This window comes from Dendrobates tinctorius, unplaced genomic scaffold (assembly GCF_039654945.1).
Source record: "Dendrobates tinctorius isolate UK_male_01 unplaced genomic scaffold, ASM3965494v1 ptg000250l, whole genome shotgun sequence".
In the NCBI taxonomy this organism is placed as follows: Eukaryota; Metazoa; Chordata; class Amphibia; order Anura; family Dendrobatidae; genus Dendrobates; species Dendrobates tinctorius.
The window spans coordinates 61,336,546-61,355,430 of NW_027361917.1; the positions used below are offsets into that span (position 1 = coordinate 61,336,546).

General features: G+C 45.1%; 1 protein-coding gene across 1 annotated transcript in view; it reads right to left on the bottom strand.

Moving 5' to 3' along the window:
• SLC22A2 (solute carrier family 22 member 2) overlaps nucleotides 1-18,885 on the bottom strand; it is a 267,564-nt gene that overhangs the window by 28,825 nt on the left and 219,854 nt on the right. Inside the window, exon 7 of the mRNA XM_073557713.1 lies at nucleotides 16,727-16,941. Coding sequence (XP_073413814.1) covers nucleotides 16,727-16,941 — 215 coding nt within the window. The remainder of the gene's footprint in view (nucleotides 1-16,726; nucleotides 16,942-18,885) is intronic.

Sequence of the window (18,885 nt, forward strand, 5' to 3'; positions counted from 1 at the left end):
ACATGTGTGTGTATGTATGTGAGTACATGTACGTGTGTGTATATGTGAGTACGTGTGTGTAAATGTGAGTACGTGTGTGTATATGTGAGTACCTGTGTGTATATGTGAGTACCTATGTGTATATGTGAGTACGTGTGTGTGTATGTGAGTATGTGTGTGTGTATATGTGAGTACGTGTGTGTGCATACAGTATGTGAGTACGTGTGTGTGTATGTATGTGTGAGTACGTGTGTGTATGTGAGTTCATGTGTGTGAGTATGTGTGTGTGCATATGTGAGTACGTGTGTGTATATGTGAGTACGTTTTGCATATGTGAGTACGTGTGTGTATGTTAGTACATGTGTATTTGAGTATGTGTGTGTTTATGTGTGTATATGTGAGTATGTGTGTGTATATGTATGTGTGTATATGTGAGTACGTGTGTGTGTATGTGTGTGTATATGTGAGTACGTGTGTGTGTATGTGAGTACGTGTGTGTGTATGTGAGTACGTGTGTGTATATGTGAGTACGTGTGTATATGTGAGTACGTGTTTGTGTGTATATGTGAGTATGTGTGTGTGTATATGTGAGTACGTGTGTATATGTGAGTACGTGTGTGTGTATGTGAGTACGTGTGTGTGTATGTGAGTACGTGTGTGTGTATGTGAGTGTGTATATGTGAGTATGTGTTTGTGTGTGTATATGTGAGTATGTGTGTTTGTGTGTACGTGTGTGTATGTGAGTACGTACGTGTGTGTGTATGTGAGTACGTGTGTGTGTGTGTGTGTATGTGAGTAACATAACATAGTAACATAGTTTTAATGGCTGAAGGAAGACCTTATGTCCATCTACTTCAGCCTATTTTTAGTGCAGCTGTTCTGCATTGTTGATCCTGGGGAAGGCAAAAAACCCACAGAGTAGGAGCCAATTTTCTCCATAGGGAAAAAAATCCCCTAAGCTGGGTCATCCATCTACCTATAATATTATGTTATTCGTAACCTTCTATACTGTTACTCACAAGAAAAGCATCCATTCCTTTCTTAAATTCATTCAGTGAGTTGGCCATCACCACTTCCTCAGGAAGAGAATTCCAGAGCCTCACTGCTCTTACCGTGAAGAGCCCTCTTCTATGTTGGTGCAGAAATTGTCTTTCCTCCAAACGAAGAGAATGCCCCCTTGTTCTTTTTACAGTCCTTGGTACAAACAGTTCTTTTGAGAGATCTCTGTATTGCCCTCTGATATACTTGTACATATATATTAGGTCTCTCCTAAGTCTTCTCTTTTCTAGAGTAAATAGACCTAATTTTGATAACCTTTCTGGGTATTGTAGTGAACCAATTCAATTTATCATTTTAGTAGCCCGCCTTTGAACCCTTTAAAGTTCAGTAATGTCTTTCTTGAGCACCGGCGTCCAAAATTGCACACAATACTCCAAGTGTGGTCTGACGAGTGATTTGTACAGAGGGAGAATTATGTTTTCATCTCGTGTCCCCAGACCTCTTCTAATGCATCCCATGACCCTATTTGCTTTGGTGGCAGCTGCCTGACACTGGGCACTCCAATTTAGCTTCTTATTGACTAAGGCTACTTTCACACATCAGTTTTTCGCCGTCAGGCGCAATCCGGTGTCATGCTGGAGCGCCGGATCCGGCAAATGTTATGTAAAACCGGATGTGCCGGATCCGGTTTTCTGCTGGATCCGTCATGCGTATCCGACCAAAAAACGGATCAGTCTCATCCGTTTCAACCGGTTTTCGACGGATACGCCGGATCCGGTTTTTAAAAATCCAGCCCCTTGGTGGGCTTTTGAACAGGATTGGCTACTGAAAACCTATATATACCGTGTTCCTACAGCCCATCTTTGACAGGTTGTAGAGGAGAAAGTGCAGGTTGGAGAGAAGAGCAATTGACTGGCGAAGATGGATGTTGTGATTGGAAATATTTTGAAGAACTTGGTGGATATTACAGCGGAGGAAAATCGTTTGAGGGTGATAGTTCTGGAGAAGGAGAGAGCGAGACAGCAGCACATCATGCATCGTCGATGCCGTTTGTGGATCCACCCCATCACAGCCAAGAGAATGACGCGTGGGGTCTATTCTACACTCTGCATGGACCTTAGACGAAACCCGGAGAAATTTTTCGCATATGTTCGGATGAAAATGGAGAATTTTGATTACTTGGTGGAGCGTATAGCACACCGCATAAGAAAATCCGACACCTATTGCAGCTTCTCCATTTCACCGGCAGAGCGTCTGATGGTGACTCTAAGGTAAGACACATTTATTGGATCTGATTGCATCAGAGCACACTTTCACTGAAATGTTGTTGGTGGTACTTTGTATCTCCAATTGTAATAGCTGTATTTTGGTATGTATGCTGTGATTTGGAACAAATAATTTTTTTTAAATTCCCCTCAGATTCCTTGCAACTGGAGAATCCCTTTGTCACTCCATTTCCAGTACAGACTTGGGATTTCCACCATATCTGGAATTGTGAAGTACACATGCCGTGTTTACTTGATGAGTTTTTACCCGAGCCCACAACAGAGAGGTAGATTGAAATAGCTGACAAGTTTCAACAGATATGTCAGTTTCCCAATTGCTTGGGCGCTGTGGATGGGAAACATATCCGCATTGTTAAGCCATCAGGATCCGGATCAGAATTTTTCAATTACAAGAAATATTTTTCCATTGTCCTCATGGCAATCGCTGACGCGGAGTATAAATTTATTGCAGTTGATATCGGGGCCTATGGCCGCTCAAATGACTCTCAAGTTTTCAAACTGTCTTCCATGGGGCGTAAACTGTATGGAGACACCTTCCAGTTCCCACCCCCTAGACCGCTGCCGCAAACATCTGGCCCACCTATGCCATTTGTCTGTGTAGGGGATGAAGCCTTCCAGCTGTCAGAACACCTTTTGAAACCATACTCTAGCAGAGGATTGTCAAGAACAAAACGCACATTTAATTACCGCCTCACAAGAGCAAGAAGAATGGTGGAATGTGCCTTTGGTATTCTGACAGCCAAATGGCGGGTCCTATTGACTGCGATCAACCTCAAAACTGAAACTGTGGACGAGGTGATCAAAGCTTTCGTGGTACTCCACAATTTTGTTCTCTGCAAGAAACCCATTTCCATTGAGGACACCTCTGAAGAAACAACCTTGCAAGATTACCAGAACATTACCACTAGAAGTTCTGTGACGGTTTCAGTAATGAGGGACAGTTTTGCACAATACTTTTTGTCACATCAAGGAAGAATACACTGGCAGGATGACAGAGTGTGAAAATTTTCTGCCCTTAACCAAAGTTGGGTACCTTCTGTACCAACAGTATACCTTTGCCAACCAAACTTGGCTATGTTGTCGTGGTTTAAATATTTTTACCTTTTGGCCACAGGTGTGTACCTGGTTGTGTTTTATTCAAAGTATTACACCTTTTAACAAAAGTCGTGTACATTATTAGGAAATCACCAACAAGATACACAACTTTTTTTAAAAGGTGAAATACTTTGCTTAAAACACAACCAGGAACACAACTGTGGCAAAAAGGTAAAATGTTGTTACCTTTTTACCACAGTTATATACCTGGTTTTGAATACCTTTTTACCTTTAAAATACCCTGTATTATATACCTTTTAACCTTTTAAATACCCTGTATTAAACCTTTTGGTATACCATATATCGCCACAGAAATAAATCACAGACAACCATTGTAAAACAATAATTTAACTTTTATTGATAATTTTTTTTTTATTTTTTTATTAAAATGTTTAGAAAATTTATAAAACTTTTAGAATAAAGCTTAGAAAAACCAACATTGGTCCTTTTTGTTGAACACAACATTACAAGTTTGTGTATTGTGGGGTGGAAATACTGCTGGAGGGGCTGCGGGACACTTCGACACTGGGAGTGTGGAGAGAGGACTGGGATCGTGGTGGGGAAGGAACAGTTAGAGGTGAAGGTGTGGAAAAAGCTACAGAATGGGTGGACATGTGGGAGGCAGAACAGGTGGTGGGTGGTGGAATGGAGGGTTGGGCAGGGACTGTAGGAGCAGATAATGTGGATGGAAAGTGGTATGGGGAAGTAGTTTGGTACGGGGAAGGAGTTTGGTACGGGGCAGGTTGCTGGAAGTGGGGAGATGGCTGGTACTGGGGTGGTTGCTGGTACTGGGGAGGTTGGTGGAACTGGAGAGGTGGCTGGTATGTAATAGGAGGGGGAGGAGGGACAGTGGCAGGAGGGGGTGCAGGTGGAGGAACTACAGGGGTGGGAGGAGGAGGTTGGGAGGTAACTTCCAGTAGAGCACCATGGCACAAATGCATTACATGCATCTGCTGGCTAGGAGAGAGCGTTTCCATGCCCTCCGCAACAGACCTGAAAAAGGTATGGTTTGGCAAAGATCTTGCTTCTGAATGCATGGTTTGCAGAAGTGTCTTCAATTCCAGAATGCTGGAGTTGAGCTGCTGAAAGCCTGCGGCGATTTGCTGTGACAAGACTTTTAGACAGCTCTGAAAAGATGCATTCAGATGCAAGAACTCTGGTGCATAGCTCTTTTCCTGACCCCTCTGCTGCTGCCGCCCAGTACCCGCAGGTGTACTAGAGGTGGCAGGGGCAGAAGGGTGGGGTAAAGGGAAAGTGATCTCCTCACCAGCAGCTTCATGTAATGTAGGCGGCCACGTTGCTCCTGCTCTGGTGGATGGGACAGATGGGTCGAATGTGTGGGAAGGCAGGGAAGGTGCAGATGTACCGGGGCGGTCGAAGTGTCCCTCGGTGCCGGTCTCCTCAGGGATTGCTTCAGAAGGGTCCAACCGTGCTGGCTCCCGAGTGCTGCTCACCATGCTATGGAATAAAGAAAAAAAAATGCAATTAATATAGTGACATAGCATGGCCCTGGCTGGAAAAAAATTAGACATGTAAACATTTTTTTGGACATGTGGTGTGTAATATTTACCTTCTGGTGACCATTGTATCACGGAGGAACGACAGGGCTCGTGCGTACTTGTACTTGCTCCTGCGTCCTCCGGAGCCACTCGGGGCCCGCATCTCTTTGTTGAACTCCTTCTTAAAACGATCCCTCACAGACCGCCACTGCTTCACAATTCTCTCCCCTGAAAAGAGAAAGCACAAAGTGGTTAGTATACAACATCAGTGTTTTGCAAACTCCAGTCCTCATGCCCCCCACGGGTCATGTTTTCAGGATTTCCATAGTGTTCCTCTAAAGGAAATCCTGAAAACATGACCCATGGGCACCACGAGGACTGGAGTTCAGGAAACACTGGTTTACATCAAGCAACCGGTACTGTATATACTTACACTCTTTAATCTGTGCCCGAGCATCGAGGTCCTCCCAACGGTCCACAAGGAGCGAACAGATTTCCTCCCAGAGCCGTCGGGTAACTATCAGGTCAGCATGGCGGCGGTCAGCCATATTCCATAGCAGCTCCGTTTCTCTGAGGAGATCGATTAGATGGTCCACATCTATTCCTCCATCCTCACCGTCAGAGTCGGGAGCACGCTGTGATGGCTGTTAAAGTAAAAGAGAAAAATACCAAAATTAGGCACCACACTTTAAGACATGAAATAAAAATGGGTAGAGTTGAGCGACTTTGGTCGGATCGGGTTTCGTGAAACCCGAATGAAACAAAATAAGTTTCAGATGAAACTCGTCCGACTAGAGCAAAACAAAGTCGGAGTTTCGTCCGAAACCCGACCCCAATGCAAGTCAATGGGAAATAAAAGTCGGACGAAACTCCGACTTTGTTTTGCTCTAGTCGGACGAGTTTCATCTGAAACTTATTTTGTTTCATTCGGGTTTCACGAAACCCGATCCGACCAAAGTCGCTCAACTCTAAAAATGGGTAAAAAAATAAACTAAAATATTATACTTACACGCTGGTAACCGCCGCGTTGCTGTCGCCGACGACCCTGGGAGGCACTGCGAGGACCTCTTGGCCGAGCACCAGATTGGGAAGACTAGAGAAGAAAAGAAAAAAAATTATGTGTTTGGATGTTGGCATATTTGGTGGCTCAGTGGTTCGAGTCCCACCAAGGACAACATCTGCAAGGAGTTTGTATGTTCTCCCCGTGTTTGCGTGGGTTTCCTCCGGGCACTCCAGTTTCCTCCCACACTCCAAAAAACATACTGATAGGGAATTTAGATTGTGAGCCCCATCAGGGACAGTGATGAAAATATGTGCAAACTGTAAAGCGCTGCGGAATATGTTAGCGCTATATAAAAATAAAGTATTATTATTATTATTATTTGCTGTGTGATGTCTGCGGTACATTTTTTTCTATGTGTTGTGTGTAGTTTGATGTTGTGTTTCTGCATTTGATGAAAGAAACTTACCAATTGTGAGCCCACTCCAGGTATCTGTCCACCCCTTCGTTCTTCTTCTGGGAGCTCCTCTTCACCTTGTGATTCCTGTTTTGAAATAAAAGCCAATGAATAGACATGTATTACAGAGATGATGGATATTGGAAATAAAAACTTACCGTCAAACGCTGACGATGCGAGGGAGGGCTCCCAGAAGAAGATGTGGTGTCCTCCTGCTGGCCAGACTCCACTCCGGTTGGTGGTGCTGCTTCTGCTGCTGTTGCTGCTGATGGTGCTGCCGTTGCTGCCTGTGCTGCTGCTGCTGCATCATCTCTAGGGTGTATTCTGCTGGTGAATAAAGAGAAACAAAGGGCCAATGAATATCTTGACATTCCATGGTCCTAGTTTTGAGGAATGGGGGATGTCATAATTACCCTCTGTCATCTGCTGGTGGACTCCCCTCCGCCTGGTGACCATGCTCCAATTGGGGTAGTGCAGATGTCGTCTCCTGCCATCTTCTGAGTAGGTCTCCTCTCTTTGGTGCCATTTTGGGTGTGGCTGAGGGTCCCACTGTCATGGGTTTATATATGTTGTTGTGGGCAGTTGTACTGAGCTTGCTCAGACCAAAAAAACCGGATCCGGCCTAAGTCGGATCCGGCACATTGCGGAACTCATAGACTTTCATTGTGTGAAAAAGCCGGATGCGCCGGATCCGGAGGGTCCGGCTTTTTAGCCGGAGACAAAAAACGTTACAGTTGCCGTTTTTTCCAGACGCCGTATTGCGACACATTGCCGGATTCGGCGAAAACCGGACGAATCGCATGGCCGTCCGCCGTGATCCGGCGGTAATGCAAGTCAATGGGGGGAAAACCGGATCCGACATTGCATTTCGCCGGATCTGGTTTTAGTTAAAAAAGCCGGATCTCGCCTGACGGCGAAAACCGGATGTGTGAAAGAGGCCTAAGATGCCTAAGTCTTTTTCCATGTCTGATTTCCCCAGCAGTTTCCCATTTAGTAAGTAATTGTAGCATCTGTTTCTCCTTCCCATGTGCATAACCTTACACTTATCTGTGTTAAACCTCATTTGCCATTTTTCAGCCCAATTCTCCAATTTACTCAAATCTGTCTGTAGTTGCAAACTGTCCTCCTTTGTGTTAACTACCTTATATAGTTTTGTATCATCTGCAAATACTGATATTTTACTGTGTAAGCCATCCACTAGATCATTCATAAATATATTAAATAGTGGGGGGCCCAATACAGAACCCTGTGGTACCACACTAGTAACCCTGGCCCAATCTGAGTATGCACCATTAATAACCACTCTTTGTTTTCTATCACTAAGCCAGCTACCTACCCATCTACACACATTTTCCCCTAGCCCAAGCTTTCTCATCTTACTTACCAATCTTTTATGTGGGACAGTGTCAAATGCTTTAGAGTAGTCGAGATAAATGACATCCAATGATTCTCCTTGGTCCATTTGAGAGCTTACATCCTCATAGAAGCTGATCAGGTTAGTTTGACAGGAGCGATCCTTCATAAATCCATGTTGATATGGAGTTAAACATTTATTAACATTGAGATATTCCATAATGGTATCCCTTAGAAACCCTTCAAAAATTTTACCCACAACAGATGTTAAGTTTACCGGCCTATAGTTTCCAGGGTTCCCTTTTACACCCCATTTTGAATATTGGTACCGCATTTCCTTGCCGCCAATCAAAAGGAACAGACCCTGTTTCTATAGAGTCTTTAAATATAAGGAATAGAGGCTTGTCTATCACATTACTTAACTCCCTTAATACCCGAGGGTGAATGCCATCAGGGCCTGGTGATTTGTCAATTTTAATCTTACTAAGGCCGTTCTGCACTTCTTCCTGGGTTAGGCAGGTAATACTTAATGGGGAGTTTACATTATCACTCTGCATTTCCCCTGGCAAATCCTTTTCCTGTGTGAACACTGTTGAGAAAAAAGTATTTAAAACATTTGCTTTTCCCACATCGCTCTCTTTGATTTCACCCTAATTGTTCTTTAAAGGGCCGACACCATCAATTTTAATCATTTTACTGTTTATAAAATTAATGAATAGTTTGGGGTTTGTTTTACTTTCCTTAGCAATGAGTCTCTCAGTTTCCACTTTTGCTAAATGTATGTTTTTTTACACATTTTATTTTTTTCCTCTATAACTGTTTAATGCTTCTTCATTGCCTTCTTGTTTTAGCGTCTTAAATGCCTTGTTCTGGTATCAGCCAGACATGAAACGAAGTGGTAAGGAGAAGGCTGACATGACGATGGAAGGGAGGGACGAGACTGCTGTGGGGGGGGGGATGAGACGACGAATGAGAGGATAGGGGACTATGAAAGGACATAGGGAGGTGGGGTTAAACGAGGACAAAAGGACAGGGCAAGGAGAGATTAATCCTTTTTGTCCTCAGGCGACCAACAAGGAAGAGGAAGAAATAGGAATTAGGAGCAGGACCCACAGCCACAGGTCAACAAAGGACCGCTGGGACTGATCGCTGCCCCCCTTACTCACCGGTAAGCGCTGCCCCCCCTTCTTACCGGTAAACGCTGCCCCTTCTTGCTGGTATGGAGGCACTGATGGAGAAGCTCCAGGCAGCGGCCAGCCAACATCCCCCTGGCTGTCTGGAGGAGACCAACAGCGGTATCATCGGGGGGAGCCGCGGCAAGTCCCCGCGGTCATCCAGGAGGCAGTCGGGAGCGGGGCAGAGCAGGAGGCGGGCGGTGGTGGCGCCAATTTCAAACACTGCATCAGAGCAGTGGGGAGAATCAGGGGAGAGATCTGCGTCAGATGCTGCAGGCTCCGGCGCGCTTAGAGAGGAGGAACAAAGCAGCACCTTCCTCACAGCGCAGTGGGCCAGCAGGTCACGGGCGCAGCCATCTTACATCCGGGGTCCTTTACTGACGACTCCGGAGAGCAGGTCGTCCAGCACGGCGCCTGCCAGAAAAACACTGAGGATGGAACTGTCCAATGAAGGGCCAGTGGAGAAAGACATAGCAGGCAGGCCAAAAAGGAGAACAAAGCCCCCAGAAAGGCTGTCTATGGACATGCCTGTTCGGGGGCTGAGATGGGCCAGGAGCCCCTCCAGAGATACCCCAGGCAATTATGGGTGCGACAGGTTACGGCCAGGGAGGGACCCCATTAGGAGCCCCATTTGGAGCCCGTGCGCCCATGGATGCCCAGGGGCATCATTTTATTCCGGGGGGAATATGGAGAGGGGAATTCGGCAGGGCCACAGCCACTACAGGAAAAGGGGAAATGGCTGAGAAGAGTAGCAGCGTCACCACCATGATATGGAGCGGCCTGATAGGGCCTTGGAAGCTGGCCATTCGGACGGCGCCCGGCACCAGACCCGATTACAATGCGGCGAGGAGGAGGACACCGAGGATTCCAGAACTGCAGCGGCCGGAGGGAGTTCACCTCCCGAGCGGCCTGGTAATTATAACTCTATGTTATGTTCGTTACTTAATGACATTGCACAGGGGAGGGGGGAAAGACAGGGAACCCCACAGGCAGCTGTAATGCACAATACAAATGTATCCCCCACTGACTCTCCCAGCAGACAGTTGATAGCCCTAATAACAAGTCTTAAGGAAGGGCTGGAGCGCTTTGAAGGGTCTGGGCCAAGTCATTTAGCGGCCTGGACTTCCCCCAATGCTGTTCAAGGGGGGAATACAGGAGGACGGGAAAGGGTTGTCCCTGAAACATTAATAGTGGGGGAGCAAGAGAATGGTCAGTTAGATGACAGGGTGCGGGAGGAGGTATACATTTGTTTTTCCGGCCCCCTGAGTGGGGGCGCCAATATCGTACTGTTTAGGGTGCCAACCTCCACGGTTAGGAAGGTATCAGCTAGGCCTAATATAGGGCTGTGCAGCACTTTAGACAAGGTCTTTCTTCTATTTTGGCATTTGCCAGTTTTTTTGCACTGGGAAGGTGTTTTTAATAAGTTATTGAAATAAATTGTATGTTTTTTTAAGGGGATTTGCATGTTCACTTATTTTACCGCATCGCATGTACCCGGCGAATATAACTCAATTGCTGATGCACTTTCTCGTTTTCAGTGGGAGCGGTTCCGGGAACTGGCCCCGGAGGCAGAAGAAAAGGAGTTACCCTGTCCTCCCGAACTCTTGAATGTGGTCTCAGGGCTGTTGAACCTCTATACAGGTCATCATTAGCAGGTAGCACCTGGGCAGCTTATCAACGGGCCTGGCTGCTTTGGGAACAATGGTTAGGGCTGGAGAGGGAACACTTAACGGAGGAAGAGCAGATAGGGGTATTACTATTGGGAATTAGACAAGCAGCCGATAATAAGTGGTCATCAGCAAAAATAAATCAGTTAGTTAGCGGATTAGCCTTTGGTTTTAAAGTAAGAAACAAAACTGATGTAACAAAGAATTTTTTGGTTAAACAGGCGCTTAGAGGGATTCGTAGAGGGAAAAGTGATATTCGAAGACCTGTGTCATTCGGATTATTGGAAAAACTAGGTCTGCAGTTACAGGGGGTTTGCTGTCGGCCTTTGAGATAGGGTTGTTCAGGTTAGCATTCTCATTAGCCTTTTTTGGGGCCATGAGGATTGGAGAATTGGTAGCGCCAGGGAAAACTAAGGTTGGGAGCATTCTAGCCAGTGATATCATAGCGACACAAAGAGGACTAGAATTTTGGATTAGAAAGTCTAAGACTGACCAAATGGCAAAGGGAAAGAAGGTAATGTTGAGTAAGGTGCAGGGCTCTATTATGTGCCAGTGGCGTTGTTTTAAAAATTATGCTGTCTCCAGGCCCAGACAAGGGGGACCCCTGTTATGTCACGAGGATGGATCCTTCTTATCGAAATATCAATTTATTAAGTTTTTTCGTAAGTGCTTGGAGGAACTGGGTTTGGAACATCGCAGTTATGGGGGCCACTCGTTTCGAATTGAGGCTGCTACACAGGCAGCGGTAGGAGGTTTGAGCCCAGAGATCATAATGAGAATTGGCCGGTGGCAGTCCCAAAGGTACCGGTCCTATGTTTGACCTCTCGGTTACGAGATAACTAAAGCTTCATTGATTAAAACAGACCATTAACTTTTGTTTGTCTTCTTGCAGAACAAATTCCGCAACTAGTTTGGATTCTAGGACATTCTTATGTTCACTGGGAAGCACTACGGGCAGACAGAAGGACTAACGTTAGTTAAGTGGCTGGGGTTTAGGGGTTTAACTTGGGGCGGGGTAATCCGGGAGTATCTAGCAGCAGTTCAATGCCATAAAGCTCCCGACATATTAGTTTTGCATGTAGGAGGTAATGACCTGGGAGTACGTCCGGGGAAACAATTGGTTTGCGACATTAAGTCAGACTTGGAGCGGCTGTGGGTAAGGTTCCCAAAATTAAAAATAGTGTGGTCCGACATAGTACCACGAAAATTTTGGCATGGAGCCAGGTCGGTAGCAAAGATCAACAAAGCACGCATTAAAGTTAACAAAGAGGTGTCCAAATTTGTGGAGCTGCACGGGGGGAGTAGCGGTACGACATGCAGTTTTTGATCACTTGGAAAAGGAGTTTTGGTTGGCAGATGGAATACACCTGAATGCAGTGGGGATTGATTTATGGACTTTGGGATTGCGAAAAGGGATACAGGAGGCCACAGCAGGGCAGTTGGGTGGGGTCTTGAGCACTTGAGGGGGTCAGGGTGCTGTCGGCGTGGCGCTGGTGGGTCCTCGAAGTTGGTTAAAATACATTTTGGGGACTCCTGGAATACATGGATCTCCTTCATTGGACGGTGTTGTGGTGGTGGTGTGGTGAGATTGGGTGATACCCGGCGGTGGAACGTCGGATTCACATTAATGGGTCAAATCACAAGATAGCAGGACAGTACCAAAGGGTTAGGCAGAATGGATAGTCAGGATGTAGCAATAGATCAGTAAACCAGAACGGGCAATAGACGGTACAATAGGGACAAACTGTAATGAAGTAACGATAGCCAAGCCAGGAGGTCAGAACCGGAAAAGATCTCCTTCATTGGATAGGGTTGTGGTGGTGGTCTGGAGAGATTGGGTGATACCCGGCGGTGGAACGTCGGATTCACATTAATGGAACATTGGGGGACGCCCGGCGACTGAGTGTCGGGGTCACAATACTAGGAGTTTGGGTGATACCCGGTGGTGGAATGACGGGATCACATTGGCAGGAGGGCAACCTCTCCCTCGGATTATTGGTGCTTCCAGGGCCTCGTGGCCAGAAGTAAGTTTGGGAGGGAAGGGACAATGCCCTGGAATGGTGAACTACCAAACCCCCTTTTCAGCTTCGAGGACCTCACCAAGTATCTCTTAAGTATAAAATTATCAATAAATTGGCTGCTGTGGCCGTTTACACCCAAGAATGGTTGTTGTGATCTTTATTAGGGGGGGGATGGGTATATCAGGAATCGACCTTACCAGAGTCATGTTATTTATTGCCCTTTTTACATCCTTATTTAGCCACATTGGTGTTCTCCTGTTCCTAGCCCTTTTATTGTGTGTATGTTAATACGTGTGTATGTGAGTACGTGTGTGTGTATATGTGAGTACATGTGTGTACGTGTGAGTACGTGTGTGTGTTTATGTGAGTACGTGTGTGTGTATGTGAGTACGTGTGTATGTGAGTACGTGTGTGTGTATGTGAGTACGTGTGAGTGTGTATGTGAGTACGTGAGTATGTGTGTGTATGTGAGTATGTGTGTGTGTGTGAGTACTTGTGTGTGCATATGTGAGTACATGTGTATATGTGAGTACATGTGTATATGTGAGTACGTGTGTGTGTATGTGAGTACATGTATGTGAGTACGTGTGTGTGTATGTTAGTACGTGTTTATGTGAGTGCGTGTGTGTATGTGACTACGTGTGTGTGTATATATGTGAGTACGTGTGTGTATATGTGAGTACGTATGTATACGTGAGTACGTGTGTGTATGTGAGTATGTGTATGTGAGTGCGTGTGTGTATGTGTGAGTATGTGTGTGTGAGTATGTGTGTGTATGTGAGTACGTGTGTGTACGTGTGTATGTGAGTGTGTGTGTATGTGTGTGTACGTACATGTGTGTACATGTGTGTGTGTGTTTGTACCTACGTGTGTACGTACGTGTGTGTATGTACATGTGTGTGTGTACGTACATGTGTGTGTGCAAGTTCATGTGTGTGTACATGTGTGTGTATGTATGTACATGTGTGTGTACATGTGTGTGTGTATTTACAGGTGTGTGTGTAAGTACATGGTGGGCAGGCAGCGGCGGGTCTGGCGGCGGCCAGCTGGCAGGAATGAAGCCGCGGTCTTTCCTGCCGGCCGTGACGGAGGTGGGTGGGCAGGCAGCGGCGGGTCCGGTGAGGGGCGCCTGGCGGCGGCCAACCAGCAGGAAAGACGGCTTGCGGCCTGTGCACAGGCCGCAAGCCGTGGTCTTTCCTGCCAGCTGCGACGGAGGTGGGTGGGCAGGCAGCGAGTCCGGTGGGGGGGTCCGTCGGCGGCGGGGGGGTCCCGGCGGTGTCCCGCTGATGGTAATGTGGAAGGGCCTGGTACCACCAGCGGGTGCCATATTGGAATACCCATCACTTGGGTATTTCAATATGGCGGTCGACGTACTTCTGGTCGGCGCGGTGGATTGTGGGATTCGGGGACATCCAGTTGGAAGTAGATGACGGACAATTTAAGGCAATTATATAGTGTATATAAGATATATATATATATATATATATATATATATATATATATATAAATATATATTTTTTTTTTTCTGTGGCTATAGTCTACTCAGACTCCTGTGGTTCTAGAACCTGCTTCCACTTACCACAGACCTGCTGATTAATCCATTGTCTGCTGCCAGCTGTGTGACCCATAATCTGCTGCCTGCTGTTTAATCCAAATCCTCTTCATCTTGGAAGAGGCTCCAGAGGAGCTTTAACTCTCCTTACACCAGTTTGGAACTCTTCATAAGGAGAACACTTTACCCTTAAGGGCCTTTTACACATAGCGATATCGCTAAAGCGTCACCGATTTTGTGTCGCATGCCCTTAGTATAAATGTGTCTATTGTTGCAATGTAATGTAATGTATGTCCTGTAATTGCTATGTATTGAGTGTTGTTCCCTTTAATTGTTACTGTGTCCCTTGTCTTTGCTGCTGCCTGCCTAGTTAGGGACAGCAATAGCAAAGAATGTGGGCTGGGCTAGCAGCCATGAGGTGGAAGGAAGCTGTAGCTTCCTTAGTTCTGCCCGGATCGTTAGCCAAGGCAGAGAGACTTTGCAAGAGTGGCACTGCCAGACCACCCGGACGAGAGAGGTTTGTTGCCCCTGATAAAGGACTGAGCAGAGGAAGGGACAAGGATCCAGAGTGGCCTGAGAGAACTCAAAAAAGGGGTCCCAATGACCAAGGACAAAGGATTGGAGAACTGCAACACGGGCCCTAGGATTCTGAAAGGGCCCTCGTTTCTGTAGGGTTAATCCCGGCGTGTGGACTACTGCAGAACTTCAGGCTTCTGCAACTGCTGTGGATGCAGCTGTGGAAAGGGCAGGGAGAAATCAGAGATCCAGTGTTGTACTCTTCTACTTCCATTCTACTCTTGTTCATTACTTACATTCCATCCCTTGTTCATCCCTTCTTTTCCATCCCTGCATATTAAAGTTATTCCCCTTGGACAACAGTTGCCTCCTGACTCTGCTTTGCCTGGACTACAATGGACAGAGAGGAAACAAGATAACTCTGGAGAAAACAAACCAGCATTGTATGTACAAGGGGGCCGAGGGTGGTGCTCACTGACTATCTGCTCCGTGGACTCTGTCGGTGTACTGTGCCTTTAATTGCTCAGCTAAAACTACTCCCCCATTTGCCCTTGTTACATAATGATGACCCTGGTTTGCCAGGACCAGAGGTTAACCAGTTCATGAAAGGAGATCACTTTTTAAAATTAAACATTTCTTGTTGAAGAATAACTTGATATGAACTATATACAGCAGATAGTAGGCATTTATCTTCAAGGACATCTTTTTAATCACGACATGAACACAACTACGGTATCTCCTTCTTCCCTGAAAACACCCTATCTTCTTTGTTTACTTCCTCTGCTCTTTGCACAGCCCAGCACACTGTCTTGAGAGCTTTAGTTTTAATACAGTATGTGGGGACCACACGGGTCAAGGTATTACGATACTACCCCTCACAGCTACTCTCAGTTTCCAGTCCACAAGAATCATAGACCCAATCCTATAGCAACGTGTCCTGTGATTTCTCCGTAAGAGAGGATGTGTTCCAAGATGGTGACACTTGACTATCTTTACTGTAGATGCTTAATAGCTAAAATGCTATACGTATTCTCTTCCTTTTGCTTCCCCTTACTTTTGACTTCTGTAACCACTCTGATGAAGATTCCATACCATCCTGATAGGCTTCCTGTCTCAGGCCCTGATATCCCTCACTCTCTCCGTCCCGATACTGTACTCACAGGCTTTTACTTTCTGCTCTGGTAGTTTCTCTCTTGCCAAAGGGACACCCACCATATATAGCACTGCTCACACTAGACCTGAGGTCTTTACTCTGCACAATCTGGGCTCTTTCTTGCTATTGATGGGTCATTCGTGAACAATCTGTTACAAAGAGCCAGCTCCCTGCTGTGAACGATGGGAGCCAGCACCCCAGTGACAGCCTCTGAATTCTCTGAATGGCTCTCACTGGGCGTAAAATTCCAAGGTTCCACTCATGTAACTCCTCCCACCTCACCCAAACTCCACCCATTCATCAATTTATTTGGCTGACTTCAAGTAGGCGGGGTTTCGGCCATGGGCGGGCGTAGTTTTGGCCACATTCACGTCATTTTAAATATGTGCATTGTGAACACATATTTAATAGGGATCCGTTTAGGATGAAAAGAGCTGTCTCTTCTTGGTGAGCGGAGCCAAGATAGTCAGACCACCAAAAAGAGGCGGACTGCCCATAACTATTTCTTACTGACTACCAGGAAGTCCTTTCTGATCCTGCTGCATAGTTCCTCTTTCTGGGCTAAACTCTGGATTTAACTCTATCTTACCCTGCTTACTGCCTGGTGCTGGGCAGACTATAACAACATTATTGTCATTTTGTGGCCATTATATTTAACATGACATAACATTACATATCACACAGTACACACTACACATTACACTGTACAACATTACATGACAGATTCTCAATGGCCATGGGTCATGTTCCTCTCCCCCTAATGCCTGCCATCAGGCATAGCCTATTGTCAAGGCCCTCCCTATGCTGCATGTTGTCCAGTAAACCAGCCAACTGGGTGTAAGTGTAAAAGATTTGTAAAAGTTCCCTTAATTTTTTAAAATAATTTACTAGACTATTTTAATGATATACAAATCTTATTTTTAATTGCTGCTAGGATTGATTTGTATGTTAAAAAGGTCAAAAGTTTGATTTACCTTCAGGAATAAAAGCATTAACAAAACAAGTCAGTCCTGTTATTATACATGCCACTGCCCATGGGTACCTCCGTCCAATACGATCCACAGTAACAATAATTATTAGGGCTGCTGGAAATTCAACCAGGGCAGAGATGAAAAAGTCAAAGTAAATGTTATTGCTAGTGCTTCCCATATGCATTATCAGTCCCTGGTAAATAACAGCACATGAAAACCTGAAAACAAAGAAAATCAGAGTTTAACAATGCACTATGAATAAAATACCAGTACTTGTCCAAGATCTTAACCCCTTCGCACCCGAGCCTGTTTTTGCCTTCGTGACCGGGCCAATTTTTTCAATTCTGACCAGTGTCACTTTATGAGGTCATAACTCTAGAACGCTTCAACGGATCCTACTGATTCTGACATTGTTTTCTCATGACATATTGTACTTCATGATGGTGGTAAAAATTTTTAGATATGATCTGCACTTATTTGCTAAAAAAATCAAAATTTGGCAAAAATTTAGAAAATTTTGCAATTTTCAAACTTTTAATTTTTATGCCCTTAAATCAGAGAGTGATATCGCACAAAATAGTTAATAAATAACATTTCCCACATGTCTACTTTACATCTGCACAATTTTGGAAACATAATTTTTTTTTTTTAGGAAGTTATAAGGGTTAAAAGTTGACCAGCGATTTCTCATTTTTACAACAAAATTTGCAACACCATTTTTTTTAGGGACCACCTCACATTTGAAGTGAGTTTGGGGGGTCAATATGACAGAAAATACCCAAAATTGACACCATTCTAAAAACTGCACCTCTCAATGTACTCAAAACCACATTCAAGAAGTTTATTAACCCTTCAGGTGCTTCACATGAATGAATGGAATATGGAAGGAAAAAATAAACATTTAACTTTTTTTCACAAACATTTTACTTCAAAACCATTTTTTTTATTTTCACAAGTGTAAAAAGAGAAAATGAACCGCTAAATTTTTTGTGCAATTTCTCCCGAATACGCCAATACCCCGTATGTGGGGCTAAACCACTGTTTGAGCACACGGCAGAGCTCAGAACGGAAGGAGTGCCGTTTGACTTTTTCAATGCAGAATTGGCTGGAATTGAGATCGGATGCCATGTCGCATTTGAAGAGCCCCTGATGTACCTAAACAGTGGAAACCCCCCACAAGTGACCCCATTTTGGAAATTAGACCCCCCCAGGGACTTATCTAGATGTGTGGTGAGCACTTTGAACCCCCAAGTGTTTCACTAAAGTTTATAATGTAGAGCCGTGAAAATAAAAAAAAATCATTTTTTTTCCACAAAAATGATCTTTTAGCCCCCAGTTTTTATTTTCACAAGGGTAACAGGAGAAATTGGACCCTAAGAGTTGTTGTCCAATTTGTCCTGAGTACGCTGGTACACCATATGTTGGAGAAAACTACTGTTTGGGCACACGGTGGGGCTCGGAAGGGAAGTAGTGACGTTCTGAAATGCAGACTTTGATGGAATGGTCTGCGGGTGTCATGTCGCGTTTGCAGAGCCCCTGATGTACCTAAACAGTGGCAACCCCCCACAAGTGACCCCATTTTGGAAACTAGACCCCCCAAGGAACTTATATAGATGTGTGGTGAGCACTTTGAACCCCCAAGTGTTTCAGTAAAGTTTATAATGTAGAGGCGTGAAAATAAAAAAATCATTTTTTTTTCCACAAAAATGATCTTTTAGCCCCCAATTTTTATTTTCACAAGGGTAACAGGAGAAATTGGACCCTAAGAGTTGTTGTCCAATTTGTCCTGAGTACGCTGGTATGCCATATGTTGGAGAAAACTACTGTTTGGGCACACGGTGGGGCTCGGAAGGGAAGTAGTGACGTTCTGAAATGCAGACTTTGATGGAATGGTCTGTGGGTGTCATGTCACGTTTGCAGAGCCCCTGATGTACCTAAACAGTGGAAACCCCACACAAGTGACCCCATTTTGGAAACTAGACCCCCCAAGGAACTTATCTAGATGTGTGGTGAGCACTTTGAACCCCCAAGTGTTTCAGTAAAGTTTATAATGTAGAGGCGTGAAAATAAAAAAATCATTTTTTTTCCACAAAAATGATCTTTTAGCCCCCAATTTTTATTTTCACAAGGGTAACGGGAGAAATTGGACCCTAAGAGTTGTT